We start from the raw sequence: 20,403 nt of genomic DNA, 5'->3' as shown, positions 1-20,403 counted from the left end.
ATTGAGGATATTAGGACCTTCAACATATTTGATAAAGCAGCTTAAACCCTCTGGTTTTTGTTTTTTAAATAATCTCGTGAACTATTTTGAAATCCCCCTAGATGTCATCACCCCTCTTTCTGTTTTAGCATCTTCTTACCAAGCTGCACAGGAAACCGAGTAATATTAAATGCAAGACCAATATGTTTGAAAGCTATCAGTGTTGCCTTTTGATAATATAGAAATTACCTGTAACTATGCAGAAATGGGAAGCTTTTGTGCATGCTCCAATGAACTGTACCACATTCTTATGTCGAACCTTTCTGAAACAAAAATAGCACACCACTTGATCAACAAAACTTGGCACCCATCACAAAAAATATGAGAATATGAGTTCGCACAGAAAAGAGCAGCATACAGCTAAGCATATCTCATGATGAGATTTGGCAGTTGCTCATATACAACATGAGCACCTGCATTGTCAATGCACAGAAGACCAAATGGTATGCTATGAATGAAGCAACCTTAGAGAAGTGAGCAGGAATAGAGCATAAATTTCAACCAACAAACCCTTAAACACGGAACAAACTCAATTACACCAAGAAAGAGCTCCTGTGGGATATATTTCTTGTATGAATGCGAGATGTGCATTCCTTATACATAGAGCCAATTGCTGAAACCCTAACAAAGACATCATTGGAAATTGAAAGCTTTGGTACACTCCTGTAAAAACACATCCTGGTGTACACCGGTACATGCCATCCATGTGCTAATATTTCATGCCATAATCAGAAAAGTATAAACAAAGCAAAGGTTGGCTACAACGTACCGCATGATAAATACCTCTTGTGAAAATTCCTGCTCCAGTTCATCACTCAGATTCTCCTGCTTTAACACCTTAATGGCGACATCTTGCCCACAATATGTTCCTTTATATCTGAATCAACAGAAAATCATTCAGGATGCTCCCAAAATGAAATCCCTGGTCATGATCATTTGTAGATACTTACAGGTCACCAAAGGATCCAGATGCAACCTTTTGCTCTAACTTTAGTAAATTTCCATCAAGCTCCCAATCATCACCCAGATCTGGAGGCCTGCCACCAAGTCCTTGTGGAGGATCTCTACTTTTCGACAAGGGTGCAACAGGAGATGATGATGGAGACACTCTTAGCCATGCTGATTTCTGTTTTTCAAGACAACAAAACGAATCATTACAGAAACGAATGCTAAAAGCTAGAAATTATACAAGTTAACTTTGTACAATCTTCAACAATATGTAGGAGAAGTTGGGAAAACACGGGCAAGACACAAACTATCAACAAAAACAAAATCTTCTAGGACTCATGCAATCCAACTGTCTAAATAACATAACTGAATAACATACAAAAGCAATGCAAATGTTAACTGTCACAACTATGTGAATTTCCTCCTAGTTCTACGCATGGACATTGCATTAACCAGCCATGGACAAGACCTTTGGATTAATAGTTGCAAAAGGTTTTAAGTGAAACTTTCATCCCAATGGCCAGAAGAGTGGTTGGACACTAAATAAGAAAGTCTGACCAAAAGTTTCAGTAACACATTACATCATAAAGTTTGCGTAGGCCATTTGAAAGCTTGGGAATCCCAATTCAGTTTAAATGATTGTGCAAGCCATTTAAAAGATGTACTGGCCCAATTAGATTGTTTAATGCTGGCTGATCATTAAAGCAAAAAGGAAATCAGCAAAGGTAATGTGTGAATTGTCATTTTCAGCTGTTCCTTCCCACAGGGGCTGCATGCAAACTGGGATAGACCATTCTAGGGTGCATACAAACTGAGAAAGACCCAATGAAGCAAGAAAGATCGATCCTAGTTGAGAAGAGCTGGGGATCAGCATCAATACTGTTTGGAACAGCAATATGACCTAGACAACATCCTGATCAGCAAAGCCCGGATCCTAACACTAGGGAGAGCATTAGGCTACTGGTTTCAATCAGCAATTGGCTGTCATCTCTCTCCTTCTCCCATCAATTTCCCATTTGGATCAGCTGTGACACTTGTGACAGCATTGTGTTACTGGTTTCAATCAGTATTTGGCTTTGTCATTTCTCTCTTCCAGATGTGTATGCTTTGCTCCTTGTACATTTGCAAGTGACGCAAAAGATATGCATTTGCCTCAGTTACATGTGATGTGCAGGTGATGGATATTTGCCTGGGTTACTCCATATGTATATGGTGCAAGAAATGCCTGATTCTAGAACATCGCTTGTGTTATCACTTATGTCAATGCTAGCATCATGACCGATGTACCTGCTGCTTATGTCACTATTGATGTCATCAAGGCTTTCATCATTGCCTATGTCATCAATGCTTATGTCATCACTTATATCAGCACTGCCCTAGAAGCTTCCATTATAACCTCCCTACGCTCTAGTATAAATAGTGGTCTTGGACTAGTTGCCAACACATTTTTTAGGCTCAAGCAAGGTAAGGCCTATTTTAGTATTTGAGTCTTGTTTAGGATCTCTTTCTTATATATTCATCTTTTATTGCAATCTTGTAATAAAAAACGAGTAATACATTTGATCAAATAAAAAACGAGTGTTACATTTGATCATGTTATATTAGTTCTCCATCAAGTCATCGTCTTGTGCTTTTATAAGATCTACAAGCTACAACTCTTGTTCTCATCAAGTTCTTGTGGTACTCTAGGACATTTGGCAAGCATATCCATTCCTTGATGTTGCCTAGACTTCATGTAGTCAATGATGGGAAGTGGCATCACCATCCTACAAAGCATTCAACAACAAATTCAAGAGCTTTAAAAGAGTAATGCACAGTTACAATCAAAGCAACATCTAGCTATAGGTCTAGCCATGCAAGACCTACAATGCCATCTTCAAGAAGCATGAGAGATGAGCTTGCATTAGGGACAAGCCTTAATGCCTAGTAACCTCTCACAACAACACAAAACACAGCCAGAGGTCAGTCTAGCTGAGAAATTTGATAGCACGAGGTCCAGAGTTCAAGGATTTATGAGAAGTATCTGCAACCTCTGAGGAAACTAATGGAGAAAGATTAGCTGAAACTAAATTCACAGAAATTTACAACAATGACCAAAACCAATACTGAGCCACCTCAATGGATTATACATGTAATGTGAAGCTTGGGCATATTGCTTAACATTGCCCTATGAAGAGAGAGATGAGGGTGCCAACACCTTATGGTTGTACCATAGAGGTGCAAGAAGAAACGTGGCCTCCCTTTGACCCAATATACAAGTTACCACAAGGATGAACTAGCAGAGTTATGAAAGTAGATTGATAAGAATCTTTCCAAGGGTTTCATACGTCACTAAAATCTCTAGCAAGTGTTTTTTTGTTTTGTTTTGTGAGTCGATATACACAAGAAGTTGTGCAAGCACTATCACATCTAGCAAATCTTCCAATATTATTCATCAAGCAACATGAGGCCCTCCATATGTGTGTGAACTACACAAGTCTCAACAAGATAACAATCAAAAATCATTATTCTCTTCCATTGATTCAAAAGCTCCTTGAACAACTCAGAAAAGCAAAGATATCGCCCAAGATCAACCTTCATGGAGCTTATAACCTTGTCAAGATAAGCTAAGGTGATCAATGGAAGACAACGTTTCACAAGAGGTATGGACACTTCAAGTACGTGGTCATATCATTTGGCCTCACTGATGCTCCATATATTTTTAGCGCTTGCTAAATGATATATTTCATGAGTACCTAGATGGATTTGTGGTGATTTATCTAGATGGCATTTTGATCTTTTCTTAGAGTTAAGAGGAATACAAGGTCATGTAAAGAGAGTTTTTAATAAGCTACAAGAAACAAGATTGTATGTAGAACTTGAAATTTGCACTTTTTAACATATCGAAATGTCATTTTTTGTTTTTGTTTTTGTTTTTTGAGTCGAGTGCCTAATCAGACTCAAAGGCGGAACCCTGTGCCACTAGCTTATGATTTCGCTACTTCCTTCAGGACCAAGGCCCTTGGAAGACTCCTCCCAATGGGCGGAGCGTGGGTAAGCACCTAGCACCCCGGTTCAGGGGCCCAGGTAGTGTTGGACTCTCACCAGCACCCCGGTTCAGGGGCCCAGGTAGTGTTGGACTCTCACCAGCTAAAACCGCCAATCTCGGCGGATTCCCTCAAAGGGATGCCATACCCCAAGGTCGGGCGTCAACTAGAAGGTGGTGTCATTTCTAAGAAGGGTTCTATGGACTCCCAAAGATACAAATCATTCTTGAGTGGGAGACGCATTTATTACACACAATGTTCAATGCTTCTAGGGATCTGCTAATATCTATAGAAGCTTCGTCAAAGATTACTCCAAGATTGCTACTCCTCTAACCAATTTAAAGGAAAATGACAAGTTTGTCTAGGATCAAAATGTTGAGAATGCTTTTTAAAATCTCAAGGTAGCCTACACATATGCACCAATTCTTACCCAAACAGATCCAAATAAGCCCTTCATCCTACAGGGAGCGGCTTCAAATTTTGCATTGGGAGTTATCTAATCTAAGATTGGTGATGATAACCAAGTTCATATTGTAGTTTTCCACTCCCAAAATTTCTCAGGTGCACAAATCGATTATGAAATCCATGATAAGAAACTTCTAACAATCAACTCATTCAAGACTTGGCATCATCTACTTCAAGGGGCTCTACATAAAACCACACTATATACAAATCATGAGAATTTGGGGCACTTCATGACATCTTGGGTCTTGATTCGTAATAAATCATAAGCAAGATGAAGTGGCTTCTTATCAAGATTTGACTTTATTATCTCTTACAAACTAGGCTAGGCCATTCACAAGGAAAACCGGTGTCGCAACGCGTAGGGTTAAAGGTCACCACAAGGGTTTGGCAAGAGAAGAAAGTATGGGGGTTCAAGAGCTTAGCCTCCGGAGATGGTAGAGATAAGATAAGCGTTGAAGATTTCAAGCCAAGTTCTTGAAGATAAGAGACAGCAGGGTGAAGGTAGATTCAGGGAGAGGAGTAGATGGAAGAGAAGGGGTTCAAAGAAATTGAAGACGTAGAAGAATACTCCCAAAAAGAATTAGAAAATGTAGAAGAATACTAACAAAGATGAAGCCTGTCAGTTTCTTTCAACATCATAAGAAGATATAACTCTACTAGACAAAAACGTGTATTAAATGATACCTCCCTCTATGCTGCTCAGATTGCCAATCTGATGCTTCCATTGGCTCCGAAACGGGAGTAAAATACCAGTACACCTGACCAGAATTCTGCCAGATCACTCCTTCATCTCCCCCTTTGAAGTGTTGTTTACTACCTGAAAATAGTGATCACGCGTTGCGCGATTTCGTCAATCTCTCTTTTTACATAAAATCCACTCAAATTAACTGAAAGCTACATACTTTCTTTTACATGTCATCCTAATCTAGAAGTTGTCTATAGTTTTATGGATTTTTACAAGATATAATATCTAAAATATCAAAAATTGGATAAAACTTGTCCAAAAATCTAATATTTTGAACCATGGACACTAACACTAATGCTTAAAGTGACATTGGCTCTCTAAATCTAAAAGAAAGTCACACTAGATTTTTTTACACGATGTGCGCGTAGCGGCACGACATCCACCCCCTCCTAACCTGCACATCCTCTGGCATGTGCCAAATTCTTACGGATTTGCAGTGTTAGAAGAAATATCTTCTGCCATATCAATGTCTTCATCTTCTCCCTCTTCTTCTTCCTCTATGTCTTCATGCTCTTGAATTATATTCAAGTCTTCTAACTCATATGTTGAACTTTTTCTTCGTTTAAAGAGCTTAATTCTTTTTCTAGCTACGAGTATCTTCATGCTTGTCCTATCCAATTCAGCCAATGAATATGTGGCATTGTCATGAACGACCTTTACCACATACGGACCAAACCAACCCTTTGCTATCTTCCTAGAAGCACTGTATTGATTATCTAGACTACTATCATAGACAAGCACCCACTCATTTTCTTGAATTGCTCTAGGCCGAAGTCGATGTCGCTTAGCAAATCTTCTTTTATTCTTTAGTCTTGTTATCTTTAGCTTCTCAATAGCTACTTGAACATCTTCAAGCCTTCTTTCTAGCTGCTATATATGCAAAGTCAGCAACTCTTCTCTACTGATGTCTTCCTCCCAAGGTAGAAGACTCCATGTGAGAATAGATTCTTCAATTGGCATAATTGGTTGTTATCCATGCATAAGTTCAACTGGCATATAGCTAGTCACTGTACTGTGAGTAGTCCGGTCAGCCCATAATGCAAAAGGTAGCATTTTAGGCCATTCTTTGATCTTTCCTTTACAAGACTTTGCTAGAGCTTTGAGAATAGGCTGGTGCCCTCTCTCACTTTTTCCATTGCCTTCAAGGTTGTATACTGATATTAAAGCCAACTTAAGACCCAATTGAGCAAAGAAGTTGTGTGCCTCATCAACATCCAACTCTCCTCTATCTGCAGTTACTTTACCCACATAACCATATCTACAAAACACATCTTCAAGCAAAAAACGACAAACAGCTTGAGTGGTCTTGGTTGTTAAGGCTTTGCCTTCAACTTGATTGATTAGATCCTCTCTTCCAAGCACTAAATACCCCATATTCCATATCCCTGTAAGCATGGTTACAAGATCAATAACCCATCTATAATCTATAGACAAAGGATAAGTTTGTTGTAATCCATCTCGATGTTTGACCATAGAATACATCTGACACACATTACAGGTTTCAACAAAATGTGCTATATCCCGATACATGTTTTGCCACCAATATTTTTCTTTGACTTTACTAAAGGTTTCCCATATGCCTATATGGCCAACCCACAGGCTTTCATGAAATTCCTTCATTACTTATTATTGCAATCTTTTGTTACCTAAAACTCAGACAGACGCTCCTTTCTTCTTCTTTGCGTGCTTCCATAGATACCCTTCTTTAAGAAAAAAGTCATACGCTTTCCTCTTAATATGCTTGAACTCTTCATCAGTCCAAGACTCCTCCTTCATTGTGCTCAAATATTGGCCAATCTTCAGCCAATCTTCTTCATAATCTTCTTCAAGGAAATGAACTAGAACTTGATCAATGCAATGACATGCTGACTACTAGTTGACCACTCTTCTTCCATAGATAAATCTTTGATCTTTGTTGCTGTATATTGATTTACAGTAGTACCTTTTCCTATTCTTACTGTACTTAATGCTATACCATTAAAAAGATCAGCTTCACTTGCAAGATTCAACTTTGGGTTTGTATATGCAGCAACTGAAAAGGTACTTTCAGCAGCCATAGAATGAAATTCAGCAAGTATAGATTCTTCAGCTTCATCTTCTTCCATCAGCTCTTCTTCATTGTCATATCTTGCACGCGATAGCATGTCAACAACCGCATTCGTCTTTCTTGTAATGTGCTTTAATTCGGGGTTGAGAGATTTAATATATGCAATCCATCTTAGCATAGCAATGTCGGATGTAGAGCAATTGGCAATCATGCCCAAGATTGGAAAACAATCAATTTCTACCACTACGGAAGCACCTATAAAGTATTCACAATCACACTTTAATGCTGTTATAACTCCCCACAATTCCCTTTTTACTTGTGCATACCTTCTTTGACATTCATTGAGAACCTTTGCTCCAAAACGAATAGCATACCTGTTACCTTCAAGGTCTTCTTGGCCAACAACCCATCCTATCCCAATGGAACTTGTATCCACAGTAAGGATGATGGGTTGACCATTTGAATAATCAGCCCTTTTGAGAGTGGGGGTTGAGATTAACAACTTATTTAGTTTGCGTACAGTGAGAGTATGCTCTTCCCCCCAAGAGAATCTTTGACCTTTTCTTAATAATTGATAAAGATTTTTGGCTACATGAGCAAAATGTGGTATCCATATGAGATAGAATACATACACGCCAAGAAGTCTTCTCACATCTAAAATATTTGTGCATTTTTCTTGCATTCTGCTAATGGCATCTATCTTGATTAGTGAAGGTTTACGTCCGTAAGGGTCACACAGATGCCCGACCACTAGGACTTCTTCTACTCCAAAAATCGACTTAGCTCCAGAAAGGGTAAGATGTACCTCTTCTAGCCTTGTCAAAATCTTATCACAATCATGAATATGGTTAACTACAAATGTCCTGCAACCATCTTCCTCAAGCTCCTCATTCTTTTTATTGCCTTCACATCCCTTGATAGGTACATCATCAAGAAACGGAAGAGTAAGTTGTGGAATAAAGTCCCTTAAGACTTTGTGCATGGCATTCATCATATGGGCTATGGAGTTTGCTGCACCCTACGGTAGAGTGCATATGCGGACCAATCCAAGAGGTGTCTTCATTGTGGTAATGTCTCGGCTTTCTAATGAAAGCTGAAATTGGTCATATCCTGAATATAGATCGCCCATAGAATAAATTGCTCTACTTGCAAAAGCTTCAGCAAACTCGTCAACAATTGGACCCAAACCAACATTTTGGATTGTGACACGATTAATAGGCTGTAGATCTTGGATAAATTGTAAAGATCCATTTTTCTTGGATACAGCAAACCATCGATTTGAGTAAGGTGCTAAAGAAGGTTCTAAAATCTTCATTCTGATCTTCTCATTTAGAAGTTCCAATAATTTGGGCAAATGCGTCCTTGGAACAGGAATAGACTTGAGGTTCCAAGGCACATGTGGGACCGTAAAAATGACCATAGGAGCCACAATATTTGGATCCACACAGTCTATTTCACTTGGCTGAAATGCAAAAGTGTTTCCATGTTTCATTAGCATTTGCATAAAAGAGTGTTTTTCAACTGGTGAAAGGAAATAATTTTCACCTATTTTGAGCTATTTTATACTTTCAGATATGAACTTGTGACCAATGTTAGAAGGATCATGAAGACTTGACTGATTTGCTGCCCTATCAGCCAACCCTTCACTTTCAAGAGACAATGGGACTGCCACAGACTTGACTTTCTTATCCACTGTCTTGTATTTTGTCTCCACTTACACTTCAGCCTTGTTGAGTAAACCAATGCCTTCCTACTCAACAAATTCTTGAATTATTTGATAAAAATCCAATGTACATATTTCTATGGACTGATTTTCAGTCTAATTTTCTGTATGAGCAACTGCATATATTTCAACCAATGTGTCAACAGTAATCAGTCCAAAAAAAATGCCTGAAATATCTTCATTTTCAACCATCATATCATAAGTTTTCAGCTCTCTTTTTACATGAAATAAATATTTTCTTTGAGCTTTAGTCATGGCCGGAAGAGACTTATAACAGCCCATACTATTGGTTGTACATACATACAAATTTGCTAGAGACATAGTTTCTGTAACATAAGGAGGTTCAATCTTTTTACGTGACGCACTCCCATAGCCTCCTTTTATAGCAGTGCAGTCCGAAAACCCTTGAATTCTTGGGCATTAGGAAGCACAGGATAAACACACATAGTAAAAAATTGGACAGCTCGTTCATTATCCTTGCTTTGGATTCGAGCATAGAAAGAACCATCATCAAGAGCTTTTGTTTTCAAGCGGGCTTCAAAAATGTAAGGCTGCCCAAGAATGATAGGATAACTACAAGAGTCTTGAACAAAAAAGTGAAAATGTCTTTTATATCTCCAATAGTTACCTGCACATTAGGGCATGCAGCATATAACTCTCCAGAAGAGTTGTTTGCAGCTCTCATTCGCCAACTTGGATCAACATCTATGGGCCATCCACCACTTTCATAGAGACTCCTTGCCATGACGTTTATCTCCAAGCCATGGTCTAAGAGTACAATACATGGTGTTTCTTTTTCTCTAATTTTGACGACTGTCTCCGTTGTTGCTCTTGCCCAATGCGTACGGGAATAGTGACTCCTTGGAATGAACCGAGCCTCTTCCTCCTCATGCATGTGCTGTAAACGGCCTTATTTTTTAGAGATGGGCTGCCCAACTCGTTTGGACCAACCGACCATTACATTTTCAGCTTTCACTTCTTTAATTTTTGCATTCATCCTTTCTTTATCTTCAGCTTCAATTGTTGCAATTAATTCTTTAATTGCTTCAAGTTGAATTCCTTGTGAAGTCAGCTTCTCTTCATCCTGCACAAAAACTCCAAGAACTTACAAAAAAGCATGCATTGTTTCTTCAGCTTCATCACCAACATATTGTCTTTTCCTTTTGATTACATTAATAATTACATCATGGAATTCAAGTTTGGTAATTCCAAGAACTTCGCCTAAGGTGAATTCAATTTTGCTTCCTAGAATTCGTTCTTTTAGGACTCGTTTGAGATCGGTTGCAGATTCTATGTCAGACTGCAATTTGTAGCCTGGCTGCTTGCCTTTATTCTTTTCTTCGGTCTTCTTTGTTTGTGGCACATCTTTCATCTCTTGATCTGGGGTTACATTTTCAGCAAGCTTTGGTTGTTCAGGGGTTCTTCTAGTTATCCATTTCGGAGGGCCAGAAGAGGAAGGCCCTGGTTCATCTTCTCTTTTCTTCAATCAAAACTTCTTTATGATTGACGTCAGCCAAATGTGCAACGGCGGAAAAAGAATCTACCGGTTCTTTCCAACCAGTTATTCCTCGAATGCATTGACTGGTATTAGCCAAATCTTCTTTGGCTGCTTTACCGCGTTCCATTTGATCTAGTGCCTGCATCCATACTTTAGATTGCACATTAGCTTTACATGCTTTCAAACTTGATTTAGTTTGCTCAATTTGCAGCCCACAGGTAGCTGCATCAATTGCTACATAGGCATTCTTTATAGCTAAATCTTCTAATCTTTTCTTCATTTCACCATTGCCAAAATTTGGCTCCAGTGGAAGACCAATTTCAACTACATGAATTTTTCTATCTTTCCAAAAGACGAGCTTCTGTGCTTCAGCCTCACGGAAGGCAAAATACTCCCTCTTGTCATGTTGCTGGCTATCACACCAAATACAGTGCCTCTTAAAGTCTTCTCTCATGGGTCTTTGAGTTTATGAACGTCCTCGTTCTTCAACTTTGACATCCAGCTTCTCCACCTTGGAACTAATTTCTGTAAGATTCAAATGAAAGTCACGCATGCTTTTAATGAGTTCATCCATGACATCATTTTTAGAAGGAACAGAAGAAGAAAATGTTGGTTGATTAGTCAAAGGAATAGGGGATTTTGAAGGTGGAACAAGCTCCATCAATGGAGTTGTTAAAGTTGAAGTGGAGCCCAAACTTAGTTGCATCCGCTTTCTCAGAGCAATCATGTTAACTGCATTAGTAACATCTGTCCATGCAGTCTTGACTCCTGATTCAGAGGTAGCATCTTCTAGGCGATCAGCAAGCTTCTCTTGCAAAATGGGATCTGCAACCTTAAGGAATAATTCAATCTTCTGACCTTCCATACTTTGTTAGTCTTCAGCATCAAGTTGTCCAAATTTACTTTCAAACTCATGGTATAAAGCGGTTGTAGCTAAACCTTTGTTGGGTTTCTCAACCCAATCAGTGAAAATTTTCTTCGTCATTAGGCCAAAGTCTTCTAAGAAGAATTCTTCACGTACGGCTTTTTTGAATGCAGTCCAATCCGGATCTTGCTGAAAAAGAGCATGGATTCTTTCTTGAAGACCATGCTTGGCTAGTCTAGCAAAATAGCGACTCCATACATGTTGCGGTACACCAAAGAAGAGCATTTTCTCACCATACAAGTAAATAAAAATAGAGACATTTTGACCATTAAATTGTTTTATTTATACCCAACTTCCTCTAGGACCTTGATAGCTGTGGAATCAATCTTCTCTTCGTCTTGCCTTTGTTGTTGTTGTTGTAACATTTGGATTTGTTATTGCTGAGACTGCTGCAGTATGCGCACCAATTGTTATAGAGTATCTCCTGAAGAATCCCACATCTTGGAGTTGTCTTACACCGACCTTCACGTCGGGTTCACCGATGTCGCATCGCATAGGTCACCACAGGGGTTTGACAAGAGAAGAATGTATGGGGGTTCAAGAGCTTAAACTCCGGAGATGGTAGAGATAAGAGAAGGTTTAAAGGTTTCAAGCCAAGTTCTTGAAGATAAGAGACAGCAGGGTGAAGGTAGATTCAAGGAGAGTAGTAGACGGAAGAGAAGGGATTCGAAGAAATTGAAGACGTAGAAGAATACTCCCAAAAAGAATTAGAAAATGTGGAAGAATACTAACAAAGATTAAGCCTGTCAGTTTCTTTCAGCATTATGAAAAGATATAACTCTAATAGATAAAAACGTGTATAAAATAATACCTTCCTCTATGCTGCTCAAATCGCCAATCCGATGATTCTATTGGCTCTGAAAGGGGAGTAAAATACCAGCACACTTGGCCAAAATTCTGCTAGATCACTCCTTCTTCATCTCCCCCTTCGGAGAGTTGTTCACTACCTGAAAACAGCGATCGCGCGTCGCACGATTTCATCAATCTCTCTTTTTACATAAAATCCTCTCAAATTGGCTGAAAGCTACATGCATCCTTTTACATGTCATCGTAATCTAGAAATTGTCTATAGTTTTATGGATTTTTACAAGAGATAATATCTCAAATATCAAAAATTGGCTAAAACTTGTCCAAAAATCTAATATTTTGAACCATGGACACTAACACTAATGCCTAAAGTGGCATTGGCTCTCTAAATCTAAAAGAAAGCCACACTTCAGATTTTTTTACACAGTGTGCATGTAGCGACATGACACCGGATGCCTTATCATGAAAATCCTATGTTGCACCCAAAGAAGTAGAGAGAGAGCTTAGAATCAACAAAATTTAATACTTTTGAAACATGAGCAACAGCTCAAGCTCAATGCAACTATCAACAAGGTACTTGACAATTCATCTTTTCTTCTTCAAATAAAGAAACAATAGGCCCAAAACCAATTTGTGAAAGACATAAGAAGCCACTTATAACAAGATCGAGAAAGAGTCCAAGGAGATTTTTAAGGCTTTGATGGTTTCATCTACTATAAAGGACTCCATGTTCGAAGAGGTATTATCTCCCAACAACAGGATAGTTTGATATCAAGAAGACAATAAAGCTTATATCGAGGGACTTTTGGTAGCCCCATTTGTGACAGCTCGTCAAAGAGTTTGTGTACATTTGTGCCACTTGTAGCATAGCAAAACTTTCTCGTCATTGCCCTAATGGATTGCTTCTCATCTCTTGCCCATTCCACAAAGACCATGGTCGTCTACATCCATGGACTTAATATTGTCAATTTGAGACTTGGTACATTCAAGATTATGGGCCAAGAAAAACCAATTGTCTATTGTCTACAACTACCACAATCTATGAAATTTCATCCAGTATTATATGTGTTAGTCTTGGATTTTTGTCATACATTCCAAGGAGAAACTTGAAACCATGATTAGCAATTGAGATAGAAGATCATGGAGAATATGACTTATAGATAGCTCTAGACTCAAGAATCTTACAAGGCATACTATAGTACCTTGTACATTGAAAGGGATATGACGCAAGTGAGCAAATTTAGGAACTAGCCTCTAACCTTCAACAAGCAACTACCAAAGTATGTGATGCCAATTCTGAAAAAATGAAGTAGACACGCTACATCAAAGAAAATTAAAGTGAAACTCAGTACTATTCTCATTAAAACCTAACTAGCTCATTTAAGCAGCCCCGAAAAACTCAAACTATTACCCAAGGAACCCCTCTCATCACCTCTAATGCCCAACTTGGTAAATGAAGTTGACATAAGCACCTACATCAAAGAAAACTAAAGTACACTAATCTCTCACTTTACTCAATGCATGGCATAGCACTAGATCATCAATATTTGGTCTCTTACCAACAAAATCAAATACCAATCTAGTTGTAGTCGTATGCTTCCTGACTTTTTGCTCCTTGTTATCATCTATATGATTTTTTGACTTACGCCCAAGGCAATGAAGGCAATGAGCATCAAGCTACCATAGTTTACATGCCTCATGCCAGCATGCCATAACTCCGCCTGTGATATAGCAAGAGTAAGAGTGGATGCTAAATAGACCGACTGATCAACTAAAAAAGCATCTAGCTCATATAACCCATGACATAGAGTGCTAGTCAAAACCAAAGTCATGTGTTCCTTATCTCTCACCATGCATCTGTTATCATCAAAGGTGACCTGTAAACCACACCTAGCCAAAGAAGAAATAGATAACAAATTCTTGTTTATGCTTGGCACAGACAAGGCATCCTACAAGTGGAGAATAGAGACATCAATGGCTATCGACACAAACTCCCCAATACCTCTAACACAGTATAATGCATTGTTGGCACACTATACAAACTTGCCAACCAGGGTTGCAATCACAAAAGCAATTAAATCTCAGCAAGATGTGATATGCCTAGAAGCACCACTGTCAAAAAACCATATGTCCGCATCCTCGATAAAGCTAAATGCTCTATCAACCCAAGAAAAGTCATAATTGCATGTGTAAAAACAATAGTCCCTATCTGGAACAAAGTACGCGTACTCAAAAGCAATAGAAGGTGCATCAAAAATAGACATCCCTAACTCTTTCTTCTCCTTGGCTATGCGCTTTCTGCATCCAATGAGGTAGTGTCCTAACTTCTTGCAATAGTGGCACTTGCCCTTCTTGGCTTGTGTGCCCCTTTATTTCTTATTGCCCTGTGAAGTGCCTAAAGTCCTAGAGCTCTGCAGAGCATTCTTTGCTTAGCTACCCTTGCCCTTCTGCCTTGCCATAAAAGCCTGCTCAAAGGCTATAACGTCCACACCACTATTCTTTTGTGTCTGCTCTTCCTCTAAGAGCACACTAACCAACTAAAGGAAAGTAAGTGGCTGTGGGGAAATCCTCATGGTGAGGTTTAAGGCTGTATGAAAGGCCAAGTATGAGGGCAGCAACGAATTCAAGGTAGTAGATATCAACTACGCATCTGAGTAAAACTCATCTACATTCATAAGTTGCTCACACAAGTCCTGCATTTCATTTAGATGATCCTACATAAAATATCCCTCATCCATCTTCAATGTCTGAAGCTCTTTCTTTAAGAAAGGGATGTGTGTCTTATTCTTGCCAACAAACATTTACTCTAAGATCAGCCAGGCTTCTCATGAAGAAGCTACAAACCGAATGTGAGGGATGATAGACCGTTGAACTGCCAATGCAATCAGTGACAAAGCCTGTGCATCCCATGTATCCCGTGCCTTTTGTGTTGCTAATCTCTGGGGAAGTGGCTGAGTTGGAGCAAGCTGAACAAGCTAAGTTGTCTGTTGTCCATGTCCTCTTGGAGGAGTAGCAAGAGCCACAACTCAGGGCCCAACTTCTTCACCGCTGACATAATCCCAAACATTATTCGCAATCAGCACATTCTTCATCATGAAGGACCAGAGAGAATAGTTGTTACCATCCAACCTATCCTCCTTGGATACGTAAGTAAATACATCACCTCCCTAATTGGCCATGATAAATGATACTGATCAGAGAGCAAAAGGGCAATGTCTCAAGCTAGACCAACCTGGAAATCTCAGAATTTCCAGAAATTACAGTAAGTACTTTATTGTAATTAGCAAATTGGAGCACACTAGGTCAAAATTGTTTGAAATGCACGCTGTTCAAGGTACAATAAATGCTCATGCTCAGCTACACTTGAAATGCAAAAACCCTTTAAATTTCTTGTCCTAAAATCCACAAAATCAGTCTATTTCAGACTGTCACAGATGTACATGTATCAATCACTAAGCTGACTACAAAAGCCCCGAATGTCTGGACCAAAATGCATAAAATCTCTACTATAATTGTGTCCCAAACACGTACTGGAATTCAGAAAGACCGCCCAGGCAACAAGCCCCTTCTAGTAGATGAACTCTGAATTAAAAATTTGAAATTTTTAAAGGAGTTTCCTATTTACCTCTCTTAATCCACACCTGGGACAAAGTTGGCAAGCACTGGAGCTCGAGCTAGAGACAAGCGGGCTGTGCGGATGGAGCATTCGACCAGGGCGAGCAATTCTCCAAGTGGCGGGGGCTGTGCAGGTGGCACGCTCAAGTGCTGGCGTTGCTGGCAGACTGGGGCGCTGCAGAGGACTCCACAGACAATCCTAGGGAGCTACCGGGTAGCGCCTGTAGTGGCGGAAGCGCAGCAAGGAAAGGCGCTACCCATGCAGACTTGGTGAGTGTAGACAGGTGCTGCTCAGTGGACTTGGCGGACAAGGAGCGCTGCTAGAGGGCGGTGCAATCAGGCGTTGCCTGCAAAGGGCAGCCTAATTAGGCGGGCGGTCACTGCAATTAGAAGCGCTGCAAGCGCTAGAGGGAGATCGGTTTGCAGGTGGCGCCTATGGCAAACTGGTTGCTGGTGGCGCTTGTGACTAAATGCCAAGAAGCTGGAGTTGCAAGCCAGCGGCTTAGCTGGCAGTGGCTAGGAGCTAAGCTAAGCAGAGTGATGCTTTGATACCAAATGTGAGAAGAGGAAGAGATCAAAGCTCAGCTGAGAGTACAGTAGACAATGTAGAGTGAGGGAGCATGACACCCAATACAATAATCTGAAGTGTAAGGTGCAAGTACACAATACAACCCTTAAACATTAGGGTTGTAAGAGGGTGTTCACACCCCAAGAGTGTGAAACACGATTAGTATCTAAAACTGTGTAACATAGGCACATAAAATAAAAGGAATAAATTTGGGGGAAAAAACCTCTTGTACGAAGATTAAAAAGTGCCTCAGTGTCCTACTGAAGATCACCAACACTCCTCTGTAAGAGTAGACGTGATTCAAACCCAACAAACGTAAGGTTAGCAAATGCAAATGCATGCATGGCTAGATGAGGTGGAGATTAAGTGGGCGGCATCCGAAAGAAATGTGGATAACTAAGCGCTACATGTGGTATCGAACTGCCAAGCATCGTGACTATAGATGTCCGTCCCAAACGATGTGACTGACTAGTCTCTGTTTCTAATACCGAAAAAGTATAGGTTGGCCCACTTGGTAGTGACATGTTGGCAAACTCTCTAGCCATTGGAAGATGAGAAAGTAGCCTGAGGCTTGAGACACATGGTTGGGATATCAATGCAACTCCACTGCTTGGTTGTGCAAAAGTAGAGGAGCTAAAGGAAAAGGATGTGCCTATGGTTGAAGCTTCAAGACTTAAAACTATTATGAATAGACTAAAGAGTACCTTCTTCTTGAATATTACCAATATCTTGTATGGAAGTAGAAACATTAGGAGAGAAAAGAGAAGTAAACACTTGTATAATTGACACCTAAGTGGAAGGAGAAGAAGTGAATGAAGATTTGTAGTCCATATCCGTCTCTCCAATAGAATAAGGATTCTGTCCTTCTGCAAAATCATTACACCTGTGCACTAAATCTAAGGGTAAATAATCCAAAGTTACCTTCCACTCATTGTTATCATATGGTCTATAAGAACCATAGTAGTCAAATGGAATCTTGTGGAGTACCATGAGAAACCCACTCCTACTCGTTTCTTTAGGAGACTAAAGCGGTGAGGATGAGTTTGAGGTCATCTTCTCTTCAAAGTTCTTTGTTCGGATGTCAAGCTTTCAAATCAAGGGCCTAGGTTTCTTTAGAGAGCACCTAATTCTGATACCATGTGAAGAAATACTTGAGCACCAAAGATAAACACGAGTCTTAGACAAAACACAAAGTATAACAAAAGAACATAGAAGTAAATAGTAATTCAAAGACAATGAACTCAGAAGAATGAATAATGAATGAATATGATGCTCAATGCAATAGACACATTATGCAAAGAAATACAAAACCTCAGACTCCAATCTCTCTGAAGGACCAATGTAGAGAGATAAGCTAGAGAGAGTTTCGTACTCTCTATGGATCCCGAAACACAGCGAACAGCCTTCAGATGTGATCAGCAGCAGAAAATGCAGATCTATGTGTCGAGATCACATAGGTGTCAAACTGCTCCTCAAAGGCTGGAGTCAGCTGATGACTGCAACAGCAGACTGGGAAAGTGCTGGCTGCAGCAACCACAAGTCTTTGGGGCCTCAAATGCTGATGGCAATGGCTGGCTGACAATGTGAATAGGCTGGAAGCTGACACCGGCTGCAAATGCAAAGCCTTGAAGGCTGTAGAGCGATTGCCAAGTGCTGCAGAAGGGCTGGTCACCACCATGAACTGATGTATCTGCCACAGAGGGGTGTAGACAACAGTGGAGAAGTGGGAGCCAGCTGATAGAGGACCTACAATGAATGAATGAGAGAGACTAAGTGGAAGGCAGCCTCTATTTGTAGACATAGATCCTCCCAAACTAGGGTTCAGCTTCTCAAACACATACACTCTCTAGGAAAGTTTGGTTATAATCATATTTTGAGGCTGTAATAAATAGCTTTATCCATTTATAATGCATTTTTTAGCTCAACACAATGATCACAATGCCAAGAGCTAGGGATGCCAAAATAAAAAATATTTAAATTAAGAATCTTGGTGAAGTTCAATGAAATCCAATGCTGGAACTCCAAAACTAGCTAGATTGTTCATACAGAACCTAAACCAATTGTATATTCTACTAACAAATTTGTTTTTTATTAGGATGAAAAGTTTAATAGTAACTTTTGGAGAGTTGTGTTTAGGAGGCTGGACAAAACTTAGCATGAGTACCATGGATGTTGCAGATCATCCGCAAAATGATGGGAAAACTTAAAGGGTGAACCAAATCTTAGAAGATATACTTCCTACACATGTTAGTCAAAAGGCAAACTAACTAGGAAGAGCATTCATCTAAATCTTTATTCTGATGTATGGGTTTGAGCCTAGAGTTCCTTACACGATGGGATTGCAAAAGCAGAAGGTTCAAGCAACCAAAGATTTCTTGGATGATATGAATGAAATGCTAAAACTTACACAAAGCCCAAAGCTCCTTACACAGTGGGATAGCAAATGAAGAGGGTTCAAGCAACCAACGACTTCTTAGAAGATATGAATGAAATGCTAAAACTTACACAAAGCAACATTAGGAAGACACGAGATAGAGTGAAAGCCTATGCTAACCCAGATAGAAGCCCTCTACTGTTTGAGGAAGGAAAGCAAGTATATTTGAGTGTAGCTGAGCAGTCTAAAACTATGAAAACCAGACATTGTCCAAAGCTCTCTCCTAGTATGGTGGTCCATTCACAATACTTAAGAAGATAAATGAAATGGCTTACGAGCTTCAACTTCCTGCCACAAGTAAGATACATCCAGTCTTTAATGTAGTAAGGTAAGGAAAAGATAGGTGAAGCTGATAATCTGATTCCATAGAATGAGACAGTGGAGGTTTTTGATAAGCAATCTCTTCCACATGATCCTAAAAGAGTTTTAAATATTCGTATTAGACACACTAGATATACTACTTATCAAAAATGTTTGGTAAATGAAAGAATTGCTCAAAGGACAATTCAACATGGAAATGTATAAAGCCTGTATAAGAAAGGTTTCCCACTTTGCAATTAGACCTTTCTACTTTTGTTTTTGAGGACCAAAATAATCCTTAACAGGAAGAAAGTGACACATAAAATAAAGTACTAATTAATTGGTGTAATATTTCAAGGAAAACATTTTGAAGAATTCCATGTATCATAGAACATACATGTATGGAGTTCAGAGATGCACAACTAACAGCACACGTAAGGGACATGTGACCAAGGCCTTAGGCCATTTAAACCACAAGGCTCTAACCATTTAATATGCGTGCACAAGGGCTAGATTGAAGTGGATGATGTAGCAAGCATGCATACTTGCAGGGATTAATCTAATTAATCACTAAAATGAGTCATGCTAAGGCTAGGAGGTAAATCATGCAGCTTACACACTCTTCTGTCTCTTCCCTTTTCTGTCCAACTACAGAAACCCTAATGTGCAGATCCAACCAGCAAGCAGTGTATTTGAATAACCCTATTGTGCAGATCAGACCAGCAAGCTGTTTATTCTCATTTACCAGCACAGCCACCAACCAAAGCTTCAAAAGTAGAGATTCCAAAAACTCTCCCAAACGAAAACTACAATAGAAATGCTGAAACATATTCAGGTTTACAAGGACAGTATCAAGACAAATGAAATAGGTGTTTGTTCTGTAGTTACCTCCACAAAGCTTAAAGCACTCTTCAGAGCCTGTTCCAGATCTTCAGTTTCCTGACCACATCATGGCATGAAGTCAGACTCTTGGTCTCTGCAGTCCTCCTGTCAAATCACAACTTCCAAAATCACAAAAGCTCCTGAAGACCTAAGCACAGCGATGGACAAAAGGACTCCTCCTTCCTCTTGATGGTTGGGACGGACAGGACCTGTAGGACCATTAACTCACTCTCTCTCAGATGTGTGCTAAACCAAGTCAAGTGAACAGACCTCAATATGCCATCCATCAACCAAAAAGACATCCAATGAGTAGCCATCAGTTGTAGAAAATACATGAGCCTCACGTATATTTAGTCCTACATCTGCAAGAAGAGAAGAAAG

The 20,403-nt window shown here is 39.6% G+C and overlaps 1 protein-coding gene across 3 annotated transcripts in view; it reads right to left on the bottom strand.

Moving 5' to 3' along the window:
- Positions 1-20,403, bottom strand: part of LOC148010001 (serine/threonine-protein kinase STY46-like) — a 120,018-nt gene that overhangs the window by 46,804 nt on the left and 52,811 nt on the right. For all 3 annotated transcript variants that reach the window (XM_087672706.1, XM_087672705.1, XM_087672707.1), the window contains 5 exons: positions 20,293-20,403; positions 20,029-20,079; positions 990-1,165; positions 809-916; positions 229-302 (listed from right to left, as the gene is read on the bottom strand). In XM_087672706.1, coding sequence (XP_087528832.1) covers positions 229-302; positions 809-916; positions 990-1,165; positions 20,029-20,079; positions 20,293-20,403 — 520 coding nt within the window. The remainder of the gene's footprint in view (positions 1-228; positions 303-808; positions 917-989; positions 1,166-20,028; positions 20,080-20,292) is intronic.

The sequence above is a fragment of the Lygodium microphyllum genome, chromosome 30, assembly GCF_053477565.2.
Source record: "Lygodium microphyllum isolate KBCC chromosome 30, Lygodium_microphyllum_v1.1.10, whole genome shotgun sequence".
Classification (NCBI taxonomy): domain Eukaryota; kingdom Viridiplantae; phylum Streptophyta; class Polypodiopsida; order Schizaeales; family Lygodiaceae; genus Lygodium; species Lygodium microphyllum.
The sequence above is the reverse complement of the archived record's forward strand: the minus strand, read 5'-3'. Positions and strand labels throughout refer to the sequence as shown.